This window comes from Montipora foliosa, chromosome 11 (genome assembly GCF_036669935.1).
Source record: "Montipora foliosa isolate CH-2021 chromosome 11, ASM3666993v2, whole genome shotgun sequence".
Classification (NCBI taxonomy): domain Eukaryota; kingdom Metazoa; phylum Cnidaria; class Anthozoa; order Scleractinia; family Acroporidae; genus Montipora; species Montipora foliosa.
In genome coordinates, this window is record NC_090879.1 from 46,921,319 (window position 1) to 46,948,818 (window position 27,500).

At 39.7% G+C, this 27,500-nt stretch overlaps 3 protein-coding genes and 1 pseudogene across 3 annotated transcripts; 2 read left to right on the forward strand and 2 right to left on the reverse strand.

The window, feature by feature from the left end:
* Positions 1 to 2,949: 2,949 nt before the first annotated feature.
* On the forward strand, positions 2,950 to 5,468 carry LOC137977230 (G2/M phase-specific E3 ubiquitin-protein ligase-like). Its single transcript, XM_068824485.1, has 4 exons — positions 2,950 to 2,998; positions 3,325 to 4,072; positions 4,606 to 4,692; positions 4,968 to 5,468. The coding sequence occupies exons 2-4, from the start codon at positions 3,899 to 3,901 to the stop codon at positions 5,466 to 5,468; spliced, it is 762 nt and encodes a 253-aa protein (XP_068680586.1). The 5' UTR covers positions 2,950 to 2,998; positions 3,325 to 3,898.
* Positions 5,469 to 5,645: 177 nt separating this feature from the next.
* Positions 5,646 to 9,347, reverse strand: LOC137976522 (uncharacterized). The gene is made up of 4 exons (XM_068823899.1): positions 8,937 to 9,347; positions 8,004 to 8,614; positions 6,355 to 6,674; positions 5,646 to 5,937 (listed from the first exon to the last, which is right to left on the reverse strand). The coding sequence occupies exons 2-4, from the start codon at positions 8,050 to 8,052 to the stop codon at positions 5,716 to 5,718; spliced, it is 591 nt and encodes a 196-aa protein (XP_068680000.1). The 5' UTR covers positions 8,053 to 8,614; positions 8,937 to 9,347; the 3' UTR covers positions 5,646 to 5,715.
* Positions 9,348 to 9,523: 176 nt separating this feature from the next.
* Positions 9,524 to 12,806, forward strand: LOC137977231 (uncharacterized). The gene is made up of 4 exons (XM_068824486.1): positions 9,524 to 9,533; positions 10,032 to 10,141; positions 10,929 to 11,499; positions 12,163 to 12,806. Exons 1-4 carry the CDS (start codon positions 9,524 to 9,526, stop codon positions 12,804 to 12,806), a joined length of 1,335 nt encoding a protein of 444 aa, XP_068680587.1.
* A 775-nt stretch (positions 12,807 to 13,581) lies between these two features.
* LOC137977232 (putative nuclease HARBI1) lies at positions 13,582 to 20,190 on the reverse strand (annotated as a pseudogene).
* Between the last annotated feature and the right edge of the window lie 7,310 nt (positions 20,191 to 27,500).

Consider the following 27,500-nt stretch of genomic DNA (forward strand, 5'->3'; position numbering starts at 1 on the left):
TTGGCAAAATTTCATCCTGATATTCTTAATCCACCTGTTCTTATATGTATGGCGTTATATCCCCGCCAAAATTCAACTTTCGCATTCGATATTCAACTTTCGCATTCGATGCCTGTTTGCATTTTAATCTTTGATGTCCGCAATTCGACATTGGAGTTTCATAATGCGACATTGAAGTTTCACAATGCAACTTTGATCCCTCACAATGCGGCATCGTTTGTCCACAAATGGTTTTTCTTACACTTGTTCGAGTCAAAGTCTGTTATCCGACATGCTTGTGGCTCATTTTATGCGAGTTTCACTTTTTATCCTCCGACATGCATGAATGGTTGAAATGGCTACCTAATTGGGTACCTTGGATAAAGAACCCGCTGTACTTTTGCGGGCTCTTGAGTATGCGTCATTTCCGGAAAATTGCTCATAAGTACGTCATTTCCAGAAGAGAGCCGCGTTGGGTTCGGCATGGATATGGAAGGCGAACGGATACGGAATGCGAGATCGACGTTGCGCCGCGTGGCAGAGCAGTTAATTTCAATTGCAAATGAAGGTGAGCACTGTACATTCTGTGTAAAGGTAACGCTTGCCTTTCAACAGATTGCTAAAAAGTGTTTCAAGAACGAGAGAAAAACAATGCACCTTTTGAGCGAAATTTACTTACCGATTTCCATTCGTTTATGCTTTCTACTGGCTAACCATGCTGAGTTGTTTTTCCTTGCAGTTTCAAAAGGTTGTTTTTCTTTCCCGTAAAACGGCTAAGCGGGATCTTCAAAATTACCGCATGGAAGACGTTTACGCTGCAGCCCTGTTGAACTGAAATTTGATCTTCCGTTGACTTAAAATAGGCTAATTTTTTTCCAGAAATTCTCGAAATTTTGTGCAAATATCTCTCCTTTTTTAGTCTCTTAAAATGCTCTAAATATCTCAAAATGTAAGTCGTTTCCTTTTCTCAAATGCCCCCAAGATGACTCTTCCTGGACAGTTCGCTTGGAGATGATGTTAGCTGATCTAAACCAGCGACTACATTTTCTCTTAAGGGGGCCAATGAATCAGGCAAATCATTCGGGACCACGGTATACCCCCCCCACCCCCCCTTCCCATCTAGTTCAATAATGGCGTACACTGGGATATGTTATTCACAGAGGAAACCACTGAAGTAAATAATCAATACAAAATAAGGATTGAAACCCTACAATTAAAGGACAGCAATCCTAAATATTTGTAAATATCATCACATTTTCCCAAAACCTTCTTCAAAAATACCAGACATTTGTGTCTAGGCCTAGCCTTGATTTTGTTGCACTTAAAAAGCCACTGATCAGGATGTATCATGCTTATTTAGGTCCTACCGGCTTAAGTAACACCAGTGCTGCTCAATCCACTGATGCAGTTAACAGTCCAGCAACTGATGAAACAGTGCCATCTTCAGTCGCTGAGCACCGTAGGGTGTTCAATTATTCTGCCAGAGGAGGACACTCCGTCCAACCCAAAGCTCAGCTGTCACGAAATAAAAACAACCAAAAAGGAAAAAAGAAAGTACAAACATGTACCCTGAAATGTTTTTGTCTGGGTAATGTAGATGATGAAAAACCTCCATTAACCATTTCAGCGGAAGCAGCATTGTCAAATTGTGGACTGGGACCAGGATCTGTTACGTGTGATGTGCATGCACTTAGTATTCATGACTACCTGTTGGAAAGATTTCCTCCTCTTGCTTTGGCTGGAGGGTATAAACTTTGCCTATTTCAAAGAGGAGGTGAAGACCAGGGATTTTATAAGCTTCCAATGCCCTACTCGCCAGCTCGACTTAAAGATGTAGCTAGCCAAGCTATCATATACATCCGCCCATTACAGAGAAATATTCTGAGTGGTATCCAGAATCAGGAGCAAGATGTACAATCTGAGGTGAGTGGTGAAATGTCATACCCCATTTGTTTAACAAGAATGCATATTATTTAAAAAAATAATAATTTTACAGTGAAAAGGACAAACTGTAATGTGAATCTTCATGTAACACAAAGTTGCAGCATGAATGTTGTGAAATGTCTTATTAAAGGGCATGCTTGTTATTGCCACATTTTAAGAAGGTGAAAATGTGCCTGCCACAACCAAGTCAGTATGGGGCTGTTTTTGCTCTTCTAAGGCTGCAATAACTCACCAGTGTGGTTAATAAGTGGTGAACCATACTATGAAAACAATTTCACAGTATTGCGATACAAAACAATGCTCTGTCAACAAAATCTTAACATATTAGTTTATACTTTCCTTAAGAAGGTGGGGTGTTGCTTTTCATAATAATATGAGCTTTTCTTGATTACTTCTTGTAGGTAGTTGGTACGCTAATCGAATGCCTTGAATGCCATGAAAATGTTTTTATGCATGAATTGCACCAGCACCAAGATGAAGTGCATGGCAAAAAAGGAAGGTACTTGTCCCCCTTTTGTGTTTATAGTCACAATACCAAAGTTTGAGACAAGACCCATGGATGCTATTTTTTTGTAAGGTTTAAGAAATACAGCATATGTGCATATATTTAGGAATACATGTTGGCCACACTTACTAAATCATCTCACAATTCATATTACTATATACTCACTCAGTGATCTTGGTGTTTCAAGCAATCTGATTGGTTCGCTATCTCGGAGGAATTGAGCATTATTCACTCCCTACGGAGTGAATAAGGCTTGATCATTTTCAAGTACAATAACTGCATTGCATTACCTTTACCCTATACATTGTATTATTTGAATTGTGAAATCTCCATTTACCAGGCACCTACTATTAAGTGGCCACTAATGAAAGGCCTAACAGTTTTTGAATATTGTAAATTTAACCCATGTGAACTGGCCACTTCCCCACTTTAACCACATTATTGTGACAGCACATTTACGATACTCATTATGAATACAATCTGTGTCCACGAGTACCTACACTTGTATGTTTTTCTTCCTCAGAGACCAAGCAAAGGCAATCAAGGGAGTTTGGAAGACTTCATATATAGGTACAAAAGAAAGATGGAGTTCAATGGTTCAGTTCACAAAGGGTGTCTGTGGTTGTTTTGACAAACAGAAAAATATGCTATTGAAATTTCTCTCTCTCCAGATCCCAACCTCATCTCAAAGCAAAACATGTCATCAGGTCTCGCATCTATAATTCAAATATATATCATAGAATGACTAGTTAACAGCGCATTCACATACATGTATGGCTTACAAGTTATTTCTTTCATGACATTGTGTGATACAGTTGGATTATTATAAATCAAGAACTGTGTTATGAGTACACATACTCAAATAGATATTACAATGCCTTCAAATCATTTTTTAGTGACAGTGGAGAGGAAAGTTTAACAGTTACTGGAAAGCACAGTAGGGCAAATTCTCCTGTTCCTGGACCATCCCATGTATTGTCTCAGCCTGAACAGATCAACCAGTTAATTGAAATGTTTCCAGATTCAACCAGGGAAGATATATCAACTTCTTTAGCTGTCCATGGAACAGTTGCCAGAGCAGCATTGTCATTGTCAACCACCTTGACAAATGATAAAGATGACAGTGATAGTGACCTTGCAGAGCCAGTCTTTCCTCCTAGGGGCAGTGATTACAGACCAGCTTCTCTTTCTGGGTTACTGGAAGACCTGAAAGATAATATGAGCAATGACAGAGAAAAGCTGAAGGTTGATGAAGAGGATTTACTAAACGATGCTATGGCATACTATAAAGATGTAAATTTTGATCCAAAGAAAAAACTCTGAGTCATTTACAACAAGCAGCCAGCCGCAGACACTGGTGGAGTAACTAGACACTTCTTCACCCAACTACTCCACCTGTTGTCTGTAGAATTTTTCCATGGGGATGATTACAAAATTCCTATTTACAATTCTCATGTGGTTGCATCGGGCATGATGACGCTCGTAGGAAAAATAATAGTTCACAGCATTCTTCAAGGAGGTCCGGGCTTGACGATCTTCAGCCCCTCAGTGTATCACTATTTGGCAACAGGGGATGTCGATGGAGCAATCCAGAAAATGACAATTAATGACTGCTCGTTAAGGATCAAGTCCTATATCAACATGGTTAGTGAATTTAAGGTTCTATTATTTTGACTTTTATTACACTGTATTGACCGAGCCATGATAAAAGTCTGAAACAAAAAACATCTGAACCCAAAAAAAAACAAAAAAACAAAAACAAAAACAGGACTATTATGTTGTGTAGACATGCTAAATATTCTTGTTACACTGTACCTGTTGTGCTGGGTTTAAATAGTTTCATACTAGCCATGGGATCACCAAAGTCAAATTATGTAGTGTACGGTTGTAAGTATTATTAGGCATGTCTACCCGCCACAGAAATCTGAGAATAATATGGTTATAATGAGGTCAACCGTAGTGTTGCAAGCAAGCCCTATGAGCCAGTAAACATACTGAGCACTGTTTCTTATGCCAACTCGAAGGACTTCAATGCCTTTGACTTTATCAAGACTCTTAACTTTGTAATGTTAGATGTATGTGATAGATCATAACACCAATGAAGGCACAATACATACCGGTAATTGTATGAACAAGAATGTTTGTGGCATTAAACAACACTTTGCATGTCTGAACAGGTCGCAGAGGCAGTTGATGTGGCCACATTAGATCCAGATGAAACAACAGATATTTTATCAGAGTGTGGACTTACCTTTACCTTGACTGTAAGTAAAATGATTCTCATGCTGACTTACATATGCACTAATGACTTAATTCTGGTTTGGGGATGACAATAGTGAAGAGGAACAACTATGAACTCCATTCCACTAAAAGCAGGCTTCAACGTGACACTGATTCATTGCAGTTGCACAAGAATCCAGATGTGTACCCACATTGTTTGTAAAGGAAAAACCTATTTCCCATTTTTTCCTGAAAATCAAAAAGAATAGCACTGTAGCAACTTCTACATTGTTCATGTAAGGTCCACTTCTCTCCTCAGAATGAAAACAAGATGAGAGTTATACAGTCCATAATCATTCATGATGTAATTGGAAGGCCAAAAATTGTCCTTGACCAACTGAGAGATGGCCTTGCCACTTTAGGGTTTGGTACAAAAATGAAGAAGTTTCCAGATCTCTTCCAACAGTTGTTTGTTCCTGGAGAGGCTGAATTGAAGGGTGCTCGTGTAATTACTGTGCTCAATTTCCCACCATCACTCAGTGAAGAGGAAACAACAACAAAAGGCTACCTACTTGAGTTTTTGCAGAAAGCAGAGGCAAAAATGCTACAGGAGTTTCTTGTTTTCACAACAGGGGCACCCTGTTTGCCGAACTTTGGGTATGGGAAAATTGATGTGAAATTTGGTAGTGATCCCTTGATATTTGCCTCAACATGCTTGCAGAGCTTGACTCTGCCAAAGAACTTTCCCGATAAAACCACATTTTTGTCATCAATCAAAGCCAGTATGAACACAACTGGCAGATCCTTCAACTGCGTTTGATTTTTAAGGAGAAACTTTGGTGTTCTACTGTAGACTGGAACATTGTTTATATATATATGTATATATATATATATATATATAATGACATTGCATTCAAACCAAACCATTGTTATTATTGTTATGTTGCTTTAGTATAGTTCACTACACAGTTACTGTTGGGGTTGTTGTAATTGAAAAATAAGTGATTACACTGTAGTTGTTGAGAATTTTAATAACATGTTGGGTTAGCCACTCTTCTTAAGGTGAGTTACGTGGACTGGGCTTCAAGTAATTGTGCAACTTCAGCCAACGTATCATTGTAGAGATTAATCCCAAAGTTTCTGTCATCTATGGTAACGTTAACAGATTGCTGTAAAAGTGTTAGGTTGTGGTCATCCAGTGGGCATGACGTGTTGGGAACTTCCACGAAATTTTCTCGATCTGTACTCACTGGTCCATTCCAGTCTATTCCATACTGATCAATTTCTTCCTACAGTGTAAATAGGTGATGACAAAAAATCAATATTAATAATGCAATTAATAAGCAGTATGTGCATTATTTTAACTAATAGCAAATTTAGAAAACAATTATGATCAGTTGAAAAGATTATTAATTTTTGCCAGCTGGACTCAAGGATACCTTAAAAATGTGCTACCACAGCAGTTAAACGTACATGTATGACCTCACTAGCTTGGTAAAGATGCTCTACCACTGAGCTTCAGTGTACAGAAGACTGAAAGAAGCTTAAACCCAGTTGTTTAGAAACAGTATGATTTACAGTGTATGCACGTGTCAACATAACTGCGTTCCCCTTCAAAAACGTTCAAGGATGACCTTTACCCAAACATGTGCCAACATCGTAAAGAACATTAAAATAGCAGGGGGTTTTAATAAATATGTACACACCTGTGTTACTGGATCTTGTGCATTTTGTAATATTCTCTGACCAAACTGAGTGAAGTGGAGACCACTTATCCACAATTGCATTGGTGTCTTGTTCTTCTCTGTCGATAAAGGATGGTGAACCCATGCATTTTTCCAGGTTTGCAGGTGCTTGTTGATCATTGGCAAGTATACATAATGAAGACACCAAATGTGAACATCATTGTCTGCATCAAGCAAGTGATTTACTTCAAGATATTGAAACAATTGATAGAACAAACAAAGGCACCCTCCATAAACATCTCGCCACAAACGCTCTATCCTTTGGTTGTGAGTGCTTTTGCCTGAAAAGTAGTAAAAGATTTCGTTATAGTTTGTCAAAGCTGTTCCACAATCCTGAATGGTAGTCCCGTGCGTGAAGTACAGTAAAGGAACCACTTTCATATTTTTTCCTTATTTGCAATGTGTTTATACATCACTATAAATCTCCATAATATTTGCTTGGTAAAAATGACTAATATTTGCAAGGCTGAAAAGGGCTTTAAAACAAGTAAAAAACCGAACCCATCTTCAGGGTAGTTGGACTGTCTGCATGATTGTGTATTTGTCTATCAAGGATTTTCACGTACGTGATGAAACTGTTCTTGCATCATCATCATCATCATCATCATCTTTTCCTTTTTCCTCTGAGGGAAATAGGGCCTTAACTGTTCTTGCAGTGACAATTCAATTGGCGAGACAATGAGGAATGTGCAAATTCAAGAACATTCCACTTGGCATGTAATGACTCTGAACCTGCCTACGTGAAACTCCTTCGCATTCTTTTAGCTGGTGTATACTCTGCACGGTGCAAGCCTTTCACAAATGCAGAATTGTTGAAGGCCTAATGATCCAACAATGGAAACCTACTCTAAAGAAACGCATTCATTGCTACATAGCGAAACTCTTCCCATTGGAAATTACCTGATTGACGTAAATGCACAATCGTGCAAAGGGTCAAACAACCCTGGGGATGGCTTACTGCCGAAAATGTTCGGTTTTTTTTTTACTGAATTTTTTTGCCTTCTAAGTATTAGTCCTAACTATAGACATTTTTGCACAGTGTTTCTACAATATATTGCAAAGTCTTTATACATAACTATATAGTTTTGCAAAGTATTTATACATAACTATATATTTTTGTTTAAGTATTTCAATACATGTAAGTGCAAATACAATATATTTTTTCTACAACTATTAAGCCCTTCCTTGCTAGAATGCTTTTGAAGTGGGATGTTACAAAAGCAAAACGAGAAATGGTCGAAAAAGAGACAGACAACGGAGGCAACACTCGTACCAATACCTTTGGGCAATAACAAATAAGAAAATGAGTGAACAAGTCTGATTGGCTTTTGGTTTCACCTCTGATCGGTTGACAAAGTGTTCCAACAAAGGTGTGTACATACATCAGGGGTTTCAATAGAAGCCGGTTACCGGCGGTATACCACCGCCTGCTTTGCCTCTCACCGCCGGCTAGTTTGCCTTGATTTTCACTAAAAATGCTATCATAAATTTGTCAAACTGCCGCTTTCAATGGGCTATCATGGACGGCTATTTCAAAAGTTATTGAAACCCCTGATACATGTAGTTAAACCCCGTTTTATGTTAATCATTGTTCTTTATGATATTGTCACCTGCAATGATGCTACCACGCCCAGGCCCTCGCAGAGGGTGATTTAGCATGTAAAATCCCACATCATAGTTTTCACCTCCTTTGTCACAGCGTATGCGGGAAGGCAGTCCAAATGTAGCCACAGCTTCGGTAAAAAGATTAAGAACCGTCACAGCTTTGTTATTTGATGAAGCATGTAAGTAAACCGGTAGTCTTGAAAAGCCATCTATTCTTGCGTGGACGACAATTCTCCACCTTGGAGGAAAAAAGCATTGTCTTTAAACCCATAATGTGAAGACCCTTGCAACATGAATAGCCTGAGTTAATAAGACTAGCATAAAGCCATTGTTTAGTACGAAATGTACCTTATCAACTTGTGATTGCCATCGATGTGCCAAAGTGCAAGGGGTCCTGAAACACGGTACACACGGCGAGGAATTGATTCCCTCCACCTTTGGTGCACACCAGAAGGATCAGTTCTGAGCAATGACTGCCGAACTCTCTCCCACTGTATCTGAAAACGTTGACTGCGTATGTGACCCATCAGCATCCTTAGCCCTATTCCTGGATGTCCCCTTTGTGCATCTCTAACCAGTTCATCAAGCTCTTCATCACTTATGTTACTGTAGGTACCTGAAAGTTGCATTTGTTTTGTGTGTTGAATACAAGTAAATAAAAGTAAATAAAGTAAGTAAAAGTGAATAAATAATACTTGTTATTATATGTATGTTAAGTGACTAGACGATGCTGAAATTCTGTTACCCTTGACCTGTAATCGGCCAAAAATGTAGGCTACCCATACCCTATTGTTTTTCTTACATACAGTGTACAGTACAGTGAGTCAGGCTGGATTCAGGTGATGGATCTTGAATTGGACTGATCTTTTATCGTTATATCACCAGCCATTGGCTAATTGTTTTCATGAAATGACTAAATAAAACGAAAAATAATTTACCTGATACAGAAAGTCCATATTTTTTCATCCTCCTCTCTACTGTTCGTGTTGACACCCCCAAAATAAGTGCAATTATAGGGATTTTAAATCCCTCGTCAAGAAGGAAAGATAACTGGTTTTCCTTTATTTCTAAGGCTGGTCTCCCTCGACGGTGAGTGTAAATTTGGGAAGTAGAATCGATGGAATTTGAAGCAACTAACATTGACTGAGCCGTGCTTATTAATTCGTTGCAGACTTCCCCAAGCAGGTGAATAATTTCATCCGTTCGAGGGTGGTTTCCAAGATTAACGAGTGTGTGAATAAGGTAGTCGATTCTTAATACCAATCCATCGATCTCCAGTGGATCTGTCATGTTTTCTAATGCAGCAATTATCTGATTTACCGTGCTGTGCGCTTCAATATACTCGCTCGCAGTCGCCGCCATGTTGTTTAAGAGCCCGCAAAAGTACAGCAGGTTCTTTATCCAAGGTAGCCATTCATGCATGTCGGAGGATAAAAAGTGAACCTAGCATAAAATGAGCCGCAAGCATGTCGGATAACAGACTTTGACTCAAACAAGTGTAAGAAAAACGATTTGTGGACAAACGATGCCGCATTGTGAGGGATCAAAGTTGCATTGTGAAACTTCAATGTCGCATTGTGAAACTCCAATGTTGAATTGCGGACATCAAAGATTAAAATGCAAACAGACATCGAATGCGAAAGTTGAATATCGAATACGAAAGTTGAATTTTGGCGGGGATATAACGCCATATATATGCGGGTGTTTACTGTACATGGCACCTTGTATCCTGAGCATCCGACGTTGTAATTATGATTAATGTGGGGATAAGCTTGTAAATGCGCGATGTAAAATCATTGTCACAAATATGCTGTGAAATGAGAGTTTACTTTGATAATTTATTGAGCATTAAGATGTTTATTCTACGGAATCCTCAGATTTTGAGAGCAAAGTAAATCAATTATAGAGTTTGTCGGGGCAAGGGGGAGGGGCATTACTTGTAAAAAAAGGTTCATCAAGTGACTAGAGAAAATACTCCTTGATATCACACTGTAACTTGCCTAAGAGCATTGTATGTTTTTCACATAACTAAGATTGTGAAAATGGAGAACAGGATGAGGAAGAAGGGGAGGCGTCTGAAATTGACTCCAAAGTCAAGCAGCAAAGGGAGCTTTGTCCTGTACCGCTATGTAATGCCAAAGTGGTTCGTATTCCTCGCCATCTTGTAGAGGTCCATGGGTGGTCCAAGGAGCATGCTCGCACTGCCCTCATACGTTTTGGTCTACGAAAGACCTACACTTACTCAAGCCCAAGCAAAGTGCCCCCCAAAAAAAAGAAAATTGCGGAAGAAAAAATGGACAAGAAAGCAGAGTGAAAAAGCAAGGATTACCACCATTATCGTTATTGTCCAATGGATCATTGTACAGCACTTGTAAAAAGAATCCCCCCTCATCTTAAGAAAGTTCACAAACTACTTCCTGATTCTGCTGAATACAAGGCCGCATTGTCGAGGGTGCGAGGACCAGTCAGTGATTCACATCGACGACCTTGTCATGAAAGACGGAGCAACCCTGGGAAAGACAAGAGTAGGGGCCCATTTACATGGAAAGAGGATGATCCTAGCGCTGGGATCATCCTAGCACTAGGATCATCCGAGCGCGGTATGTTTTCAGCTTTCAGTTTACATGTGAAGGGTTGTATTTGGCCCCAGTGCTAGGATCATCCTATCTGAGAGGAGGGATGATCCTGGCGCTAGGATGATCCTGGCTCCATGTAAACTGCGTCAGGAGGCCCAGTTTGCCCACCATCTTGAAACCTGACATGGCCCTGGGGACGAGTTCTGGGAACAACATGGCGGGATCTTCTCACTCATCATCGACTAAAGGCCGACTATTTCGAATTTCCCTGCCAAACGATGAAGACGAAGATACCGGTGTGCAACGTGGGGGTGCAATATTGTTTCAAAAATACAGGACCCAATTGCAAAGTAGAGAGGCAGCGGAAACAACAGGGCAGATGAGCTTAATGGTTACCAACCTCGCCCAAAAAAGAGAAAACAGACTGATGGAGTCACTCAAAAGAAATGGACCTGGAAAGATGAGTTTGTTGCCAGCCTCATTGCTTACATAAAGGAATACAAGGCAGTATGTGATTTCAATGGTGTTGACTTTGAAGCAGACTTGAAGGACTTGTACACTGAACTTCATCGTTGCCTGGCGTCGAGGTTTCCAGAAGATTTTGGCCCAGATAAGGTAAGCGAACCTTCAACTGCTGTAAAAGACATGTCCTGTGAAGAATATGATTTGTACAAGAAAACCACTGCAGAAGAAAAGATCAAAATTGCAAAGGTTTATGATCGAATAAAAGCAAAGGTCAAAAGCATTCGCCAGGACTACAGAACTGCTGTAAACAAGGGTACCAGAAGTGGAAGTGGAAAACTGGTAAAGGAACATTTTGACATCCTGCGTGAAATTTGGGGAGGTTCTCCAGCTACAACCATGTTGGCTGAAGGTGTGGATGGTGATAGTCTGCTCTCTGACAAAGTCAAGAGCAGTAGTGAAGGTAAGACCTCCATGACAGGGACAAAAGGGTCACATAATAATAATAATAATAATAATAATAATAATAATAATAATAATAATAATAATAATAACAATAATAATAACAACAACAACAATGACAATGATAACAAGAATAAATTGCATACACACAAGTAACATATGTTCATAACTTCAAAAACAGTCAAATTACAGCTGTTTCAAAAAGATAACATTTATGCTGGAGCCAATTTTAAAAAAGCCCAGCTCTCTAACCTCTATGTCATGGCAGGGAGTCTAACATTTTTACAGAGTTACTTTTCAATGCTTCCCCATTTATGTTGTGGGGATTGGGAGCCAGGGTTTAAATTGACTGGAATATTACTAAGATAAACTCCCTAGTCATTTATTATAAATTGAGATACTGTTAGCATGTTTTAACTTAAATCCATTGTTTAGTATTTAGTTCATGTCAAACTGAGCTGGAGGGTAGGGAGGGCATTACTAGAGAGGTAAGGGGGCTTATTAACAGGCCACAGCAAGATTTGTACTACAGCCCTATTTGTTTGTTTGTTTTTACAATTCTTGTATGCATGTGGTGCCTAACAAAATAACAGACTGCAGTGTCTTTAAACTGCATGGGCCTTTTTTTCAAAAACACAATTTCTATATTTGTATTAATCTGCAGTTTCAGAAGCTGATGCAACTCTTACTGAAGAGTTATCAGACACAAATAAGGAGTCAGCACATGGAAATGCAAGCTCTTCATTTTCCCAAGTGCCTGCAGATGAACCAAAAATGACCAAGAAACCAAACATGTCTGTCTCGGCAGTGCCACGGTTAGTAGACAATAAAAGAAAACAGATGGAAAAAGCACTTTCTCAATCTAAACGAGATCAAATTTTGATGAATGCAACAAAAGAGGACATAATCATGAAGAAGCAAATGATTTCATCACTTGAGGAATCAAATAAGTCTTTACAAAGTACAATGCAAAAAATGACAGAATCACTCTCTTCCATGGCGGAAGGTATTTCAGCTGGTATGAGGATGATTGCTATGGCCATGGCATCACCATCACAACAGCAGTCTTGGAGTTTTCAGCCACCAGATTACAACAGAGTTTTGTATCCTACTGCTATGCATGGAACTCATGCATATACCATGGGGCATGATTTTGTAAGAAGTCCTCCCAACTTCCCAGGCGAAGATGGTCATTTTCAAAGTTCATCACCAAGGTCATACACTCCCAGCCCCACTCCATCTGACCAGGTCTCTGTACACAGCAATGGTAGTAGTACTGCTGGATATGCTTCCTACAATAGTTATTGACAAGGAAAGCTAAAACTGACACACAGCATACCTGTTGTAGAATGTCAATTTGTGTTTATTAAAATGTTGAAAAGTGTTAATATTGAACTAATGCTGGGATCATCCTAGCAGGAGGATCAAAATGTTGTTTGGCAGGGACAATGACAGAAACAGATTATCACACACAGCAAGGTCATACCAGCATGAAGGTCAAACACCAAGTACCATACATGTACTATATACTAACAATGATTTGCGGTTAAACAGGAAATGCATGTCCCACTTGGACAATCCACCTGCTAGGTTGACCGTACTCCTTTGAACATGGATAACTGGAAAGCCAGGTTCCAAAATCTTGCGTTACTTGTTGGTGTTAATGTTTTCCTTATAAAGTGATGGAAAATGACATTTTAAAACTGTATAGCCTTAAGTTCATACATACAAGGTTCAGCTGTGTAAATATGATGCTTGTTTAATTTTGGGGCAGAAAAATTCTCACCTGTATAATCTTTCATGCTCCTAACCCAACATTTGAACTTTTTTTATCTGGGAGTACATACACTTGGACAGTAACTATCAGACTGAGAACTACATGTACAAAGCTTGGTTCTAGTCATCCCATTTACACATCATGCAAAATGGCTGCCATCATCTTTTGTTATCTGGTCAAGATTCTTAAAAAGCTGAGGGTAACACTTGAAAATTAATAGAAGAGTATACTACACTGTCCTTTAAATTACAGGCTGCAGTTGTGACTCGTTTATATTCAAGAGATTGGTATAGCCTGTTCAGACGATATCTTAACCTGAATTTTATGGCACTTGTTACATAAATCTATTTGAAGACCTCCAAGAACTAATGAGGCTGTAAACAAACGAAACTAAAAACGAACCAAAGCTATAATCCTAGCGAAAAAATCCCTTTATGTTCAACTCACATGAATGCGATCAAATAAGTATGAAAACTGAACTATTTATAGCGAACGATACTAACCACTTAATGGATTGCCTTTTGTTTGATTTTCCCAGGAGGGGCAACACCTATATGATACAATACAATAGCTTAGAGCTTTACTTATTTGTTTCTCATAAACATGGCCTGTTTAGCCTTGTGTTCCTGTTTGGATAATATAAATGTCCCTGTAACTTCCCATTACATAGGAATATGGCATTAAAACTCTGCACACTGATGCACTGACTTGATTTTTATAAGGTAGACCACAAATGTTTCTTCTGGGGCCAAACAGTTAATGTTCACCATATTTGCATTGGATTTAGACTGCACTGAAGTGAATAATGTTTCATACAGAGCATGGAAGGTAAGAAATAAAATCTATGGCCTTGAATTAAATACAACTGCTCTACATTCTCACATCCTTGTTAGTAATATTCTTGATTCAGAGATTCTTGACAGACTATCATGCATTGGGAAGATATTCTTTGAATACCCGAGTAATGATGTTTCTTACATGAACACTTTCAGCAGAATTGACGTAGTACAGCCTGTCAGGTAGTGTGAGAGGTTGCGCTTCCCTGTCTCTGGCAATTTGGCGTTGAACATCCTCTTCATCAACAGTCATTCCATTAATTTCACAAATGTTATGTAACACAAAACATGCATACATCATGTTTGGCACATCTTTCAGTCCAATGTCCAGCCTTTTGTTTAAAACCTGCCATCTTGTCTTTAGCCTACCATATGCACATTCAATTGTATTCCTAGCAGAGCGAAGCATATTGTTAAATATCACTTCTTCATTATTTCTGGGGCTGGAGTACTCTTTCATACAGTATGGTAATAAAGGATATGCAGGATCGGCAAGTAGAATCACTGGGACTTTATCATCACCTGGTAAAAGTCTCTTGTGCATCATAGGGAGTTCTTCTTCACGTAACATTCTGTTGATACGGGACTGAGAAAAGACTCTAGCATCATGGAGACTGCCTGGCCACCTGGCATCAACATCAATGAACTTCCCACTGCTGTCACAAACCCCTTGCACATTAATAGTATATTTCATTTTGTAGGAGAAAAAGTCATGTGCATTGTCACTGGGTTGTTTCATGGGAATATGTGTTCCATCGATGCAGGCAAAGGCTTGCGGAAACCCAAACTTCTCTTCCATTTTCTTAAGAAGTTGGCCCATTTCTTCTTCAGTGCTTGGTAATGCAATATACCTTGGCCCCAGTTCCCTTGTAATCAAGGCACATACCTAAATATTAAACATAGGCACGCAAAGCGTGCAAGAGTTATTTTTTGTGAAGTAAAAGCCTCTGGAGACAGAAGCATTTAAGGGACTGTTTGCAGTAATAATTTAGTTAATTTGACAAGTTTTCTGGCTACATTGTACAGGAAGAAAGAAACAGAAATTTTGATGTACATACGATCTTATTCTTGGCTTGCACGTGACGTCACTGTACTTTCCATATTTGGGTATCCGCCATGTTGGGGTTCCACCGCGGGTAAAATTTACATGTGTTTATTACGCATATATGCCATCGCTGTGTACTATACGATGAGTTCTTTGGAAAATGAACGCGTCCCCTCGCTTGACGAGCTTTGTAGTAAGATCCCAATATTGTCGGAGTATAGTGCTAAACTTGACGACAACGTAAAACGAAGATACGTTGAAAAAATCGCCGAAATTGGAGTCGATCCGGTCACCATTCCCGATCAACAGTTTGACACGGAGTACCTTCCACCTATCGAAGCGATGGATTTGCTTAGCTACTTGGTTTTGGAAACGAGTTTCTACACGAAAGAGCAGTTCAAAGCATACAAGAGTTTGGAAGCCTACAACTTTGTGGTTTCAGGATTTTTATCAGGCATTCAAGGCTGTGTTCTCGCTGGAAAGCACGTTGTTACAGGAAAAGTGAGACATTCACAAAGAATGAATGACCCTTTGATCTATGTGTGGGTTGTCGCCGAAAAAGACGGAACAGTCAAAGCAGCCCACTGCTTAGGGTGCAAAGCAGGGCTCTCGGAAACGTGCTCGCATGTTGCAAGTGTGTTGTTTTATATCGAAGCGTGGACGAGGATTCGCGGTCAGTTGGCCTGTACCCAGGCCAAGTTAAATGTACGTGGTTGTTGCCATCATTTGTAAAAGATGTCCCATATGCAAAAATGCGCGACATAAATTTGACCTCCGCCAGAAAACTTAAAGCGGATTTGGATGAAAAAATCGATAACTTAGGAGAGGCTCAGGCAACATCCTTCACCGGCAGCAGAAGAGAACTAACAGTACAAGTTCCCACGGAGACTGAAATGAACACCCTTTATGAAAGTCTAGACAAAAAATTTTTTTAGCTACCTGGACAGCTATCTCACATTGTAAACTAAATAGTTTTTGAGACACACAAAAAAGCTTCAGGTGTTATTGCTATTTATTTACAAAATAAACTGTTTCAACCAATTGGCCACCAGTAAGGTTTGACAAATTAAAATACTTCCCTTTCATTGCTTTACAAATCGTAATCCCCTTAACCCTTCACTCCCAAGATCTGAAATTCAATTCTCCTAACTGATGACCATACAAATCTTTGTTCTCTGTTCTTGAGAATTTGGTGTAACATAAAGACACTTTCCCATAGTTGGTAATTTTCCAAATTCTCACCACCTGTCTCCTTGACAGAGTAGTAAAATCGTTAGGAGAATTTATTTGCTAGTCATTCCTGGGAGTGAAAGGTGTAAGTAATAATTTTCTAATGTAGGCGTATGATAAAGAACTTCAACCTAATGGCTTAAAAAACTGCAGCCATTAAGGGATATAAATCTAGTGGTAAACATCTAAGTACCTTTCCTTTTTGTACAGTTATTAATGATCAATGATGAGGATATCTTTACAAGTAAACAAACTGTCTAACTGGTCATCTCTCATTTGTCTTTTTTCCCTTTTCGAAATATAATTAATTAAAACTGGCTGTTATTGGTTTTACAAGTTGCATTTTCAAATAAATGAACTGGGAATGACATGACAGGATGAACCTCTCATTGTTATAATTAATAAATATCAACTCCTTGGGTTTAACATAATTTTATAAAATAGCTTTACGACTCCCGGTCAATTTCTATGTTCAAATAAATCAACTAGGAATTACATGACAGGAGAAACCTCTCATTGTTATAGTGAATAAATTTCTTTCAATTTCTTGGGTTTAACATATAAAATTAGCTTTACAAAAGCACATTGTAACCTTTGGGGAGGGTGGGGGGGGGGGGGCACTCAACATATCTTTAGCTGGGGAGGTACGGCTTAGTCACTCATCTCCCAATTTTTCATAACCAGCTTGAGTCATAATACCCTGTCTCAGACAAGAATGAACATCAAAGAATATGGACATCTAAAGTATCCTCTAAACGCCGGAGTTGCTTTTGGGTCAACTGTCTGGTGGTGTTTGAAAATTAATTTTCATTCTTTAATCTCCTCATTGAACCTCTTAAGAATCCCATTTAATTTCAGGCGAAATCCATATTCGAGACAAAAAATCCCTAAAAACCATATTCAAATTGGCCACACAACCCCATAAGGGACTTCCCCAGGTGGTGGTACACACATTTACAACATTTTAAAATTAAACCAACAAATTTCGAAACAGCATGGTTTACATAAGTACAATGGAATCCCAGTTTTGTAAATCCTCTATTTTTTAAAGCTTTCCTTTCTTAAACTATTTTTAACCATTGATTTGAACTCTCTGATTTCACAAACCAATTTACACTAGCCTTAGAGGTTAACAAAATTGGGATTCCATTGTATTTTGCACAGATTAATCTAATCAAATGGGACAATGGGGCCACATAGATTGACAAGTCCAGAGCAAACTCTGAGTATGCGGTCGATCATAGGTACCTGGATCTCAGGATTTCCAGTTGGATTACAGGTTAAAAAATCTACTGACAAGGTACTCTCAAGAATAGTGTATTTCCTGCGTAAAAGTCCTATAACTCGTTCAACGTGGATCCTAACATGTGCGATCCCCCTTGTTCTTTCAACGTCAACAGGGTCCAGTTGTTCTTTTCCTTTAGTGAATGCTGGAATTATGAGTTTTGCTTGTTTAAGGGCAACACCATCGTGAACAGTGAATCCCCTGTCTGCGATAACTAGATCCCCAGGAAGCAAGTTGTTGAGCAGCCCACAATTTTCCGTGAGATACTTGTCTGAGGTGCGTCCCCCCCAGGCTTCTGAGACATAGGAGATGCAGCCTTGAGGGGTTATGCCGATGAGGACCTTGACTGTGTTGTGGTGTTTGTACGAGCTGAACGTTTGTGCTCTAGCCAGGAGGTTTGTCAAAACAGTCAATAATGACGGTTGTCTTATTTCCAAACGAAAACTTAAAACACTGGGGCATGGTCTTCCAAAGTTCTTCCCTCTCTGGCCACCTGATCAGTGGGGACAACCGCACATCCATGATGACTAGCCAGTGTGCAAATGTCCTTGATACTGTGGACATAGAGACTCCAAATCGGTAGGCCAAGTCTTGGTGTGGAACATTGAGTCTCAATTTCATCAGTACCATAACCATCTCTTGAAATAAAGAAAGGGATTGTGTTCTTCGTTTGACATGGGGTGCAACATGATTAAAAGTGGCTTCCAGTAAGTACTTCAAATGTTGGCAAACCAGTGTAGAAAGACACTTTCCCGTCATCATCTTTGAAATAATTTTTGTCAAAAGGCTTGCTAGTCACTGACTCAGCAAACAAGTAATCAAACTCTTCTGTTTGAGTTGAGGCATCACTTCGTGGGCAGTCCTTGATGGAAAGAGATTCCACGGAGCGATATAAATAATCGAACGCTTCTGTTTGAGTAGAGCATGTGCTGTGTGTTGCTTGCTCGTTGGGATCTGATTCTTGCTGGTCTGTAGGTTGCAAGTCTAAGTTCTCCACTTGGACTTGTTCTGAACTGGTACTTGCACTTTCGATCTCAGCAGCAAAATCAGCAAGGGGAACTCCAGGCTCTTTTAATTTCTGCTGCTTCAGTGAACGTTCTTGTTCCTGTTGTTCCGCGTGACGTTTTCGCCTTTCCTTTGACCTCTCCGCTCGAGCCTCTCGCGATTGCGCTTGATGTTGTTCACTTTGCGTCGCCGTTTTGTCATGGCCTAAATTGAGAGTGGGAACCCAGTCAATATTGTAAGGATCCCACAAAGGAGCTGCAGTTCCAGAATGGAAATGTTGGTCGCAAACTTTATCGCTGTTCAAGATTTTATCCGTAAGATCAGCACGGCTTATTGCAGAGATCCACAATCGCCGTCGCTCGATACTCAATTTCTCAACTTCTGGGCCTTGATTTGTAATAATAGCTGGAACTCGATACAATCGGACTCCCTTACCTCGACCAGTCTTTCTAGAACAGCCAACGATCAGGCACATAGGCATTTTGAGGCAGCGGAATTAGAGAAAATCGTGTTTAGGTTCACGAGTTGGTGACTACGTGGTCAGCACACTGGCCGCCATATTGGTTTTGGAACCCCAACATGGCGGATGAAAATGGCAAATTGTACCGGAAGTCACGTGACTGCAAGCCAAGAATAGAACTGCTTCAAATGTAAATAGTTTCGTCTCCTCTAAAACATGTCCTAAGAACTACAAGGGATGATTTGTGACTTCTAATATTGATTTTACTCCTTGTGAAAAACAAAAGTATCAAGTTACCTTTATAACTAAAAATAAAAATCTTCTCACGTACCATTTACCTTTACAGCAAGAAATTTGATTGGCTGTTTTAAGTACATCCAATGTGATTGGTGTGACATACATACATCTCTCACTCACTCACCCAATGACCCGTCCATAACATACCCGACGCGCCGACCAAGAGGTATTAAAAAAAAACTCAAAAATCAAAAAATCAAATAAAAATAACTTTGTCTAAACCTTGCCACCAGTTCCATGTACACACCTTTCGCAACACAACAGATAGGGTGCATATTGCCACGCTGAAACTATTAGCAGTCATTCGCAAAGACCCCTGATCTTTCAAGTAATAAAGTGTCATTGCTAGGTGCTTCTCAACACTTAGCACATCACCACGTCTCGGACAGTCTTCACGGGGCTCCAAAAAGTAACGCAGTTCGTCAGCCACAGACATGAAGATGGCACGTGTCATTCGTAAGTTTGTTTTCCATTCGTGGTCTGGTAGCTTGCCTGTCCATAGATTTGTCCACCACTCCTCCGTTCATCCTGGTGCTCGCCATAATCTGCGAACAGGTCCACATCTGATCTTCCTCCTCGCTATTTGAAACCTTGAAATGGTGGCAGTGTGACTTAGATGGAGAATCATGGCTCGCTGTTGCTGTGTTTGAAATATCAAGTTGTATATAATGGCAAATTGATGCTGAAAGGCGGTTATCAAAGCGAGTAAGTAAGGAAGAACTCCTAAAACTAACTTTTTGTCCTTTTCGCCCGCCATCTTGCTTTGCAACCGCGCTGAACACAGATTCTTGCATGTAACGTTCATGTAAACCAAATTAAGAGTTGATCCCAGGAGCCGCGTTTTTGCATGTAAACCAAATGAAGATTCTAGGATGATCCTGGCACTAGGATCATCCTCTTTCCATGTAAATGGGCCCTAGATCTTCTGTGAGTGTGGAAGCCCTTGAAGACAGTGAAGATGAAATAGGAGTCCGTAGAGTTCGAAGAAGTTCATATAGATGTATCAAGATTCTTGACGAAAGTGAAAGTGAGGAAAATGAACATAGAAGTATATCCACAAGAGTTATGGAGATTGAAGACAGTGAAGATGAAAATGGAAGCTCCTTTGAAACTCCATACAAATTGGTTGATGATGTCATTACTGAATTTCAAGCCTGGCTTAGATCGGCCAATGGAGGTAATCTTGATGAGAAAACCAGCCAACAGCATGGAAAGCAAGTTTCCAAGCTTTTGAAGGTGGTGGATGACAAGTACGATTTGACATCCTTGTTCGACGATCACCTTATTAACCAAAAGTTCCTCGAGGGCTATGCAAAGAAAGAATACCACCCCAAAACAACGCAGAGTTATTTAATGAGTTTACGCCACTTTTACTCATTTACCCTCACTGAACAAGCAGGAATAACTGTTTCTAAGGAAAAGGTAATCTCTTTAAGAGACAAGGTCAGTCGGTGGTCATCAGCATTTCGCCAGAACTGTGCCAAACAACACTGGGAAAAGATGGAGGAAGACTTTCACGCCTTGATAACTTCGGATCAAATAAGACAGTTTGAAACAAGCAAAGCTGCAAGAGATGCTGTATGTTTGTTAGGTCAACTGTCAGGTGCACACAACATCCAGATAACCCAAGCTCAGTACACGTTAATTCGAGATTTCCTTCTAGTTGAGATATCTATTGACAACGCTAACAGGGCAGGGGCTCTCGCGAACATGACAGTCGGAGAATACAGCAGAATGGCAAAGGAAAGTGACGAATTCGTTGTTCTTGTGAAGAATCACAAGACAGTGAGCACCCATGGTCACGCAAGAATTGTTTTCTCTCCCAGATCAAAAAGCTGGATGGACGTCTTCCTCAAAGAAGTGCGTTTGAAATTCGCTGCTTCTGACAGTGGGACAGACAAATGCGTGTTTTTATCGTCAAATGGTTTCCAGTCAAATAAACAAAGCCATAAAGTCCGTATGGAAAAAGGCCGAAGTCGAGGGCGCGCCAAGCTCTATGTTATTTAGAAAATCCGCAGTGTCCAGCGTACACAGCAGCAGCGATAGCAATGAAGCAAGAGGACACCTGGCGGATTTAATGGCCCACAATGTTTCCACTGCTACTAGATATTATCCATTGCAAGAAAAATCAAAATCCTCCGTCCTGGCTTCCAAACACTTGCGTCAAGTCATGCGTGGGGAAGACGAAAGCCCAAGCATTTCCACTGTAGAGGAGGGTGAAGCTTCCAAATGTTCCTGGAGCAAAGACCAAGAAATTATAATAAGAGATCTGTTTAAACGGGGACATAGTTTTTTCACGCTGTTAGCTTAACCCCTTAAGCCCCGAGGAGTTCCCCATTGACGAGTAAAATCGTCTGGCGTTAGACAGAGTAAAATCTATAAGTGCCATTTGGCACTATCGGGGCTGAAAGGGTTAAAGAGGAGATGAAGGGGAAATCCGTGACAATTAAAACGGTGAGGGAAAAAAAAGCTGAAAATGTGCACCTGAAGGACGAGGACGCGAAGAAGATTCTTGACAAAGTTCGGGGGATGTGGCGTTTTCCTTCCTCGAAACAATCAGAGCCTGTGAACCTCCCTGAGGAACAAGAAACTCTTGAACAAAGAGTGGAGAGATCTCTTGACGTCGATAAAAGCCGCTATTGGGAAATAGAGACCACAACAACAGAGGCAAGTGGTGTTCATAACCTGTTTTCATCTTTGGAGCTTGATAGGTTGAGAGCTATGTTTAAAGAGATGATCACGACATCTGTGCCAATCTCAAAGCCCAAGGTCAAAGAAATTCTTCAAAAGGAAGATGGAGGAAAGGAACTCTTACAAAAAGCCTCGTTAGAAACAATAATTAATCGTGTGAAATACGAAAGGCGCATTAAAAGAGCATCTAAGGCAGCTCAACATTAGAGTTGTTTTTAAAAAAAGTTAACAGTTGATTGAAGTCTGGACAAATGTGTTAGTCTCCAGCTTACATGCTTAAGCATTTTTTTATCCTGTGCTCTTCTACAGTTTTAATTTCAACCTGGTACCCAAAGATGTTGCCACCCCGAGGGAAGTTAGTTAAAAGACATTGTAACTCGCGGCTCGAAAGTTTGTTCTTCGGAGTAACAGTGTTACGTCATTCCAGTCGAATCATGAACGTTATGAATAATGTCATAGTTTTGCATGCTTGTCTACAATGTACTTTTATCAAGCGTCTTGAGATTTGCTAGAGATTTTGATAAGTTCACGTTACTATGATTGGTTATACTATCGAGTTTAAGTTATTGAAAGTTATTGGTAGAAATTAAAGTGCCCCTAACCCCAAAATATTCTTTTTGCTAAAATTAACCTTTGCACCTGTTCGAAACGCATTGCGGCCATTTTTTCATTTTTCAAACAAATCCTGCCATTTTATAGGCTTCGAAAGTTGCGAACATCCAAGCATCTTGTGTTCACGACCGAGTCAGAAGGGGAGTGGGCCTATTCCTGATGTGACGTCACAAACTTATTTACATGGCATTAACTTTTTGTAAAAATGCATGCAAATCACATCAGGAATAGACCCACTTCCCTTCTGACTCGGTCGTGAACACAAGATGCTTTGATTTTCGCAACTTTCGAAGCCTATAAAATGGCAGGATTTGTTAGAAAAAGGAAAAAATGGCCGCAATGCGTCTGGAACAGGTGCAAAGATTCATTTTAGCGAAAAAAATATTTTGGGGTTAGGGTGCACTATCCTGTGTTGTTCTACAGTTTTAACTTCAACCCGGTATCTAAAGATGTTGCCATCCCGGGGGAAGTAAGTTGCGTTAAAATGCATTGTAACTCACGGCTCCAATGTTTGTTCGTCGGAGTAAAACTGTTATGACATTCCTGTCGAATCATGTTCTAAATAAATTACATGGTTTTGCTCGCTTGTCTTCAATGTACTGTTATCAAGCGTCTTGCTAGATTTGTTAGAGATTTTGATAAAGTTCATGCTGCTATGATAGGTGATACTATCGAATTGAAGTTATTGTTGAGTGGACAACGTAGCTGATTGTTTGTCTTGTCTCCACGTCTCTTCAACTGAAAGAAACACAACCAAAGTCTTAAATAAAATGATGGGTTGTTCAATAAATGAGACGGTAGTCATTGTTTAAAAACAACTGAGACATTGTATCAAAAGCAGCTTCAAAAGCAGCTGAAAAAAACACCAAATTTGTCTGTGCTCTGTTAGCATCAAGTTTGATAATCAACAATGAAAATACCTGACAGTTGTATTGCACTAAAACGTTTTTCCTTAGAGAAGACTTACAAATGAGCGTCACATAAGTTCCCTGTTACGGTCACCAAAGTGCCCTATTCAAGTCGCCAAAGTTCCCTAATGTCACAAAAGTTCCCTAGTGACGTCGCTAAAGTTCCCTATGCGTGTCACAAAAGTTCCCTAGTCACAAAAGTTCCCTCTCTCTCTCTCTCTCTCTTTCTCTCTCCCTCCATCACACGTGATCTTAATTTCAAAGACAATGCATACTGCTTTATTTTTTTATTTTATTCCTTTTCCCAGCATTTGAGTATAGCTGAAAAACTCCCAACAGAATTAAACGCAGAGGTTGCTGTACCACCACCAGCAGAAAGTGCTCCCAGTGCAGAAAGAAAGACAAAGGCAAATGCAGATCTAGCTAATTGCCCTAGCAACAATGTACCTGCAGAAAGAGTTACATGTCCAGATACCCACTCAGCTACAAAAAGACAAACTGATTGCCATGGTAGCCACACACCTGCAGAATACACCAAAGTCAATTGTTCTGAGAGTCCTGGAACTGCAGAAGACCAAACAGATAGTGACTGCAGCCACTCACTTGCAGAAAGTGCTTTAATTTTTTGTACAGGCAGCCAGCTAACAGCAGCAACAATTGAGTTGCTAAAACTCCTAGTAAACTCACATACATCCCAAAGTTTGCTCATTGTAATTTTACAAACCACTTAAGTGCAGAACATCCTGATTTAAACAATTCATTATTTCTTCTGTGCATTGACAGAAGTTATCACACCAATTTTGATACAACCTGTGCATAATTTCTTTCACTAGACCACAGAGAGTTTGTTGGATTCTTGTCACAGAGAAAACACCAGAATGCAAGAAGGTAGGTAATTGCAAACTTAAGATTACTAATTTTGCAGTGACAATAATTGCAATGATGATGATATATAGATTATTACATGTACATGTTAATAGCCTGATATCGTTTTTATTCACTCGTTTTTAATGCCATATCGCAAACGAGCGAGTCTTTGAATGAGTGAGCGATATGGTATTAAATGAATGAAAACAATATCAGGCTCTTAACATGTAATAATTTGTTTACTACATATTATAATAAAGTTTCTATATAACGCGCGCTCTCATTGGTTTAAACAGCGTGCTTTATGAGAGTACAAAGCACGGAACAAACGAAAGCCCACGCCATCATTCGCAGAAATGGCAGATGAATTTCCGAATTTTACCTTGGGTATTATTGAAGCTGTCAGTTAAAGGCTTGCTCAGATATTCTGTCAAGTGCTTTGGATGGAAGACCTCAACCGTCGCCCGGTCCAGCAGTTCTTTCAAGCTCAGAAAGTCCTCACGCTGGAGTTCTTCATTTACAAAATTCCCAACAGGTTTTCAGATTCCAGCCACAAGCAATGAAGAGTTTGTTTTCCAGTTGTCATGTCGGAAACGTGCAGGTTTTCATAGGCAACAATTCGGCCGGTTTTCACTGAACTTAATCATTTAGATCCTCTTTTTTGCTGTTTTTTACGGACTGAAACCGAACATTGAGGCACTTGTTTTTCCATAAATTCTAATTTTGTGTGATTTTCCAGTTGATTGATGTTTTGACAAGCCTTTGTTTCATTAACCAATCAAATAATCTTAAACATTCTTACAAGCGCGCTGATTGGTCCAAAGTAGCGTGCTTTATCAGAGTATAAAGCACTGTGCTGACGACATCTCAGTTCGCCACAAGCAGCGCGCGCTTTGAAAATAAAGTAGAATTTTTGAAGAAAATTACTTGTTTTTTATCATAAAACAAATAAAGAAGCCTTGACTGTGCTCTGTTCTGTTGTAAAGCACTTAGGAAGCGGCTAGAGCACTCAAGAAGTAGGGAGAAACACTCGCCTATCGGCTTGTGTTTCCCCCTACACTTCTTTCGTGCTCTAGCCGTTTCCTGCGTGCTTTACAACAGAACAGAGCACAGTCAAGGCTTCTTTATTTGTTAATTATATGCTTGAAAAAATATCAAGCCACCAAGTTGAAGTACAAGAAAGTTGACAGGCACAAATCTTGCAGCGGCCCTTTCGTTGATAAAACTGCAAAGCAATTCTTCCCGCCATATTTGATGCCACGTGTCAGCTAAAATATAGCATGCAACCCGATTGGTCCAACCAAATCATTACAGTCTATTTGATTGGACAATTCAAACCGTGAAGTGATATGATATCATATCACTTCACGGGTATCATATTTAGTCACGGCTTTATCACTCTGATATCCACACAATATCTAAATAAGTTTGTTTATTCCATTGTCTTGCATTGCATAGCGCTGAATTATACATTGTAGCTGCATAAATACAAAATACATAGACATAAATATATAAATCACACGTGAATATGGTTCCAACAGTCAATGTCGCCCTAGTCTTAAGGCTATTTAACCAAGACAAAGTCTCGTAACCACTTGGTCTTGGCTTGTTTCAAAACTAAATTTGTAGTAAGTGACCTGAGTGAGTACCCATGCAAATTTGTTGCGGTGCGGCACTTGGACAAAGAACGAAGTATGGACGATGTATGATAATCTAATGATAGCCTTTAAATTCAACCTGCTACTATGATAATTTTTCTTCAGATTTTTAAAGTGTGTTTGCTCAACTCCTGACTGACAAAATTTTGACTTTCGATTTCCATCCAAAGGATGTTTACTTTGAGTGGAAGTTTTGGATTTCATGGTCTGCCATTACTCACGTTCACAACTGACCAAATGGACCTCTGAGGGTTGGGTCTGGGGAAAAGAAACTTCATTTACTCACTAGCTTAAAATTCCAGTGTATAAATGCAAAACATGAATTTAAAAGTCTGAAAGCCTAAAACTCCTGTGCTGCATATTAATTCAGCCACGATATACACACACTTTGCATTCTTAAACTAGAGAGTCTGACATTGTTTTCCCCTTGATCCAGCTCTCTAGATTTTGTGAAGTTAGCAAAGCATTTCACTTTATCATGTCACAGACAGAAAAAGAGACATCTCGGTGATGAGAGATCAAATATTGAAAATTTTAGAAATACCAATCGACTCAAAGCTGATTTTGGAGTAGAAGAGACAAATATGATCATCCCATGGAATCACAGGAACCCAAAGCTCGATATATGAGCAGCTCTTTATATGATGACCTTTGCATTGTTACGTGACTCGAGCGATTTGCATTTTTATAAGATTTGTATGGGGAAAATAATGATTGTTTCTGTGACGTATGAAAATGTAGCGATTTAAATCAAAATCGTCTTACCTTACTTTAGTTGAGTGTTTTTTCCCTCCTGTGTGGTCTTTGAGCCGATTTACGGCCATTTCCGTTAGTTTTAGAGGAACCGGTTTGCTCCCTCTATATATACTAACCAAGGTTGGGTACTCTCATGAAGCAGTCGATCCGATCTGCCAAAGGAAAACGGCCGTAAATTCTCTCCAGCAACTCCAGTTGCCTCGAAATTCCGGGTAGGGCACGGACGATAGTTAATTTTTCCTTCCGTGGTCTTTGCTTGGCGTCGAATCTTCACAGAGGCCGAATAAAACGTCGGCAATCTCTGAAAACGTTCCCGTTTTAGCCATCAAAAGAGGCTTTGTTCGAAGTACGCGTTACTCCAACGATCAAAAGCTTAGCGACCCGGCCAGAGACTTGAATTACTTTCACTCCGGGTGGGAGACAGTCCTTTGCTTCCATCAAAAATCACTTCCTTGAATCCTACAGCAAAAGTCTTTCTTAACTTGCACAGATGAACAACAAGGAGTATTGAGAACTGCAGGGTACGAGGGTATTGATTTTTTGTTTAGGGGTGAATGGGCTAATGGGAGTGCTTA